We start from the raw sequence: 2,125 nt of genomic DNA, 5'->3' as shown, positions 1-2,125 counted from the left end.
AGTAAGTGCAAATAATAGTTATAAGGATGAATCTATAAGCGATCCAAAATGATCTAGGCTACCCCTTTCAATATAAGGGTCAAACCAAATATTTAGATGTAGTTAGTACTCTCGTACAATATTAATTTAATAATAATAACTTTGAAAATTAAAAGATAAATCGCGGCTAAGATAAAACATCTTCTACACTTTAATTTAAATGTAATATCAAAATTATCAAATTAAATGTAAAATTCATTGTATTGTTTTTATTATTAGATAAACAAATGCAAGATCTCGATCCCATACAAAATTAAAACCAGCATAATAAAAACAGCAACCAAACACAAAAAAATCAATGAAGAAACTCCCAAACTCATTTAATAGTTGGAGTTAGTTGGAGTTCAGATAAAATTGAAAAACAATTTCAACTTAAAATGGCCTTTATCTTGAACAGCTTTGTTTGGGCTTGTTTTCTACATGTTTTTGTAATGCTGTGCCTAAAACTACATTCATCCTAATCCAACATTAAATACACTCGATTTATGGCATTTATTTCACGTGCAGGACACGCTTTGTTCTTGCCAACAGCTTAATGCGTCCTTGAAGTTACTGATTTTTAAATATTGAGAATTTAGAAAATTCTGAAGTACAAATTTACAAACGTAAGGTATCCAGATTCTTTTTTTCAAAATTTCCTTTTAATTTAAGGAAATACTGTTGTCCTATCTGCCTGACTTACATGTGGAGGATCGTATTTACTAAACAATTTAAAAGAAGAAATTATGGAAATAGCAATGAGAACTAAAACAGTTGCAAATGTTATAATAACAGATACCAAAGCTCTATTGCAGAACTTTTCATAAGTGCTGCAAAATTCAACCCATGTCACCTTCTCATCACCATTCTTTGCCAAATATACCAACTCAGTTGCCACTGCCCCAGCTCCCAGTATAATATATGTTAAAATCTGCAGCCATCCAATTAATAATATTAAATGATCACCTAATTCTATTTATTTGTGAATATTCAATTCAATCAATTAATTTGTAATGCAAAGCCAAACATCTTGGAAATGAAGATTACACAGAAGAAAGAGGTAGGAGAAGGCCTTCACGAATAACATTACGAGCTGGTGAGGATATTTTTAATTTTATATTAAACAATGAATTTAGTCTATGAGTATAAATGTAAACTAATTTATTTAATAACAGCGTTAGAAATCATGGGTTAAAATTTATGTACCCGATTCTAATTGTAATTGAGAACTCAAATTAAGAACATGTAAAATTTGGGAAATTTGTGAATATGTGAAGGAAAGATTGTTTCTAGCACAAAACTTGCAGCTCGACTCATCAATTAAAACAAAACAGAAGAAACTGCCCTTACGCACCTCAGCTAATAAACAAAAGCACAAAAATCTACAATACCTCTCAAAACAATTGTCAAAGAAAAACTATTCTCTTACCTGATCTGAAAGAAAAATCACCCACGCCCATAACAAGTTGCAGTTGCTTGACCCGAAAATTCCAGAGCAGAGTGCAGATATAAGAGAAACCCCACCACATATCCCATTTGCATAAGCCAAATACCTTCAAACATTTCAACACAAATAATCTGTCAATAAGACTAAAATGCAAAAACAAAGCTCTTTTATTGAGTACAATAAACCATAGCGCATATAATTATGAATCAAGGTTGCATGCAAAATTAAGTAAAAACATGCCCATTAATCTTTTCACAATTTACCTGAATCCACCAACATTCATGTAATCCAGGGTCCCATATTGATTGCTCTGATGAAGTTTTAAGGTAACAACTAGGGAAGAGAGAGAGAGAGCAACAGGAACAAGCCTTAACAATGTCTCAAATTGTTTCCTTTCATATTTCATTTCAGAAACAGCTTCTTTTTTCTCCATCTCAACCCCCACAAAAACTAAATGGAAACCAAATTGCACTAGCAATACTTCTTCTTCCTCTTTCTGATACTCTTGAGAAAATAGAAGATGTGTATCAGAGATTTATTGCTTGCAGAGGATTGATGGCTCTTTAACGTGGGTTATTTATAAAAATACAAATTTATGATAGGATTGCAGGTATGACAGATGCATTGTGCAGAATCCTCAAAAAAAGGGCATTATAATTC

General features: G+C 31.8%; 1 protein-coding gene across 1 annotated transcript; it reads right to left on the bottom strand.

The window, feature by feature from the left end:
* Positions 1-685: 685 nt before the first annotated feature.
* On the bottom strand, positions 686-1,898 carry LOC149542319 (CASP-like protein 2A3). Its single transcript, XM_089796197.1, has 3 exons — positions 1,729-1,898; positions 1,448-1,571; positions 686-949 (listed from the first exon to the last, which is right to left on the bottom strand). The coding sequence occupies exons 1-3, from the start codon at positions 1,896-1,898 to the stop codon at positions 686-688; spliced, it is 558 nt and encodes a 185-aa protein (XP_089652323.1).
* Between the last annotated feature and the right edge of the window lie 227 nt (positions 1,899-2,125).

Source organism: Cupressus sempervirens, chromosome 8, assembly GCF_028749045.1.
Source record: "Cupressus sempervirens isolate cs-2001-9-10 chromosome 8, ASM2874904v1, whole genome shotgun sequence".
In the NCBI taxonomy this organism is placed as follows: Eukaryota; Viridiplantae; Streptophyta; class Pinopsida; order Cupressales; family Cupressaceae; genus Cupressus; species Cupressus sempervirens.
The sequence above is the reverse complement of the archived record's forward strand: the minus strand, read 5'-3'. Positions and strand labels throughout refer to the sequence as shown.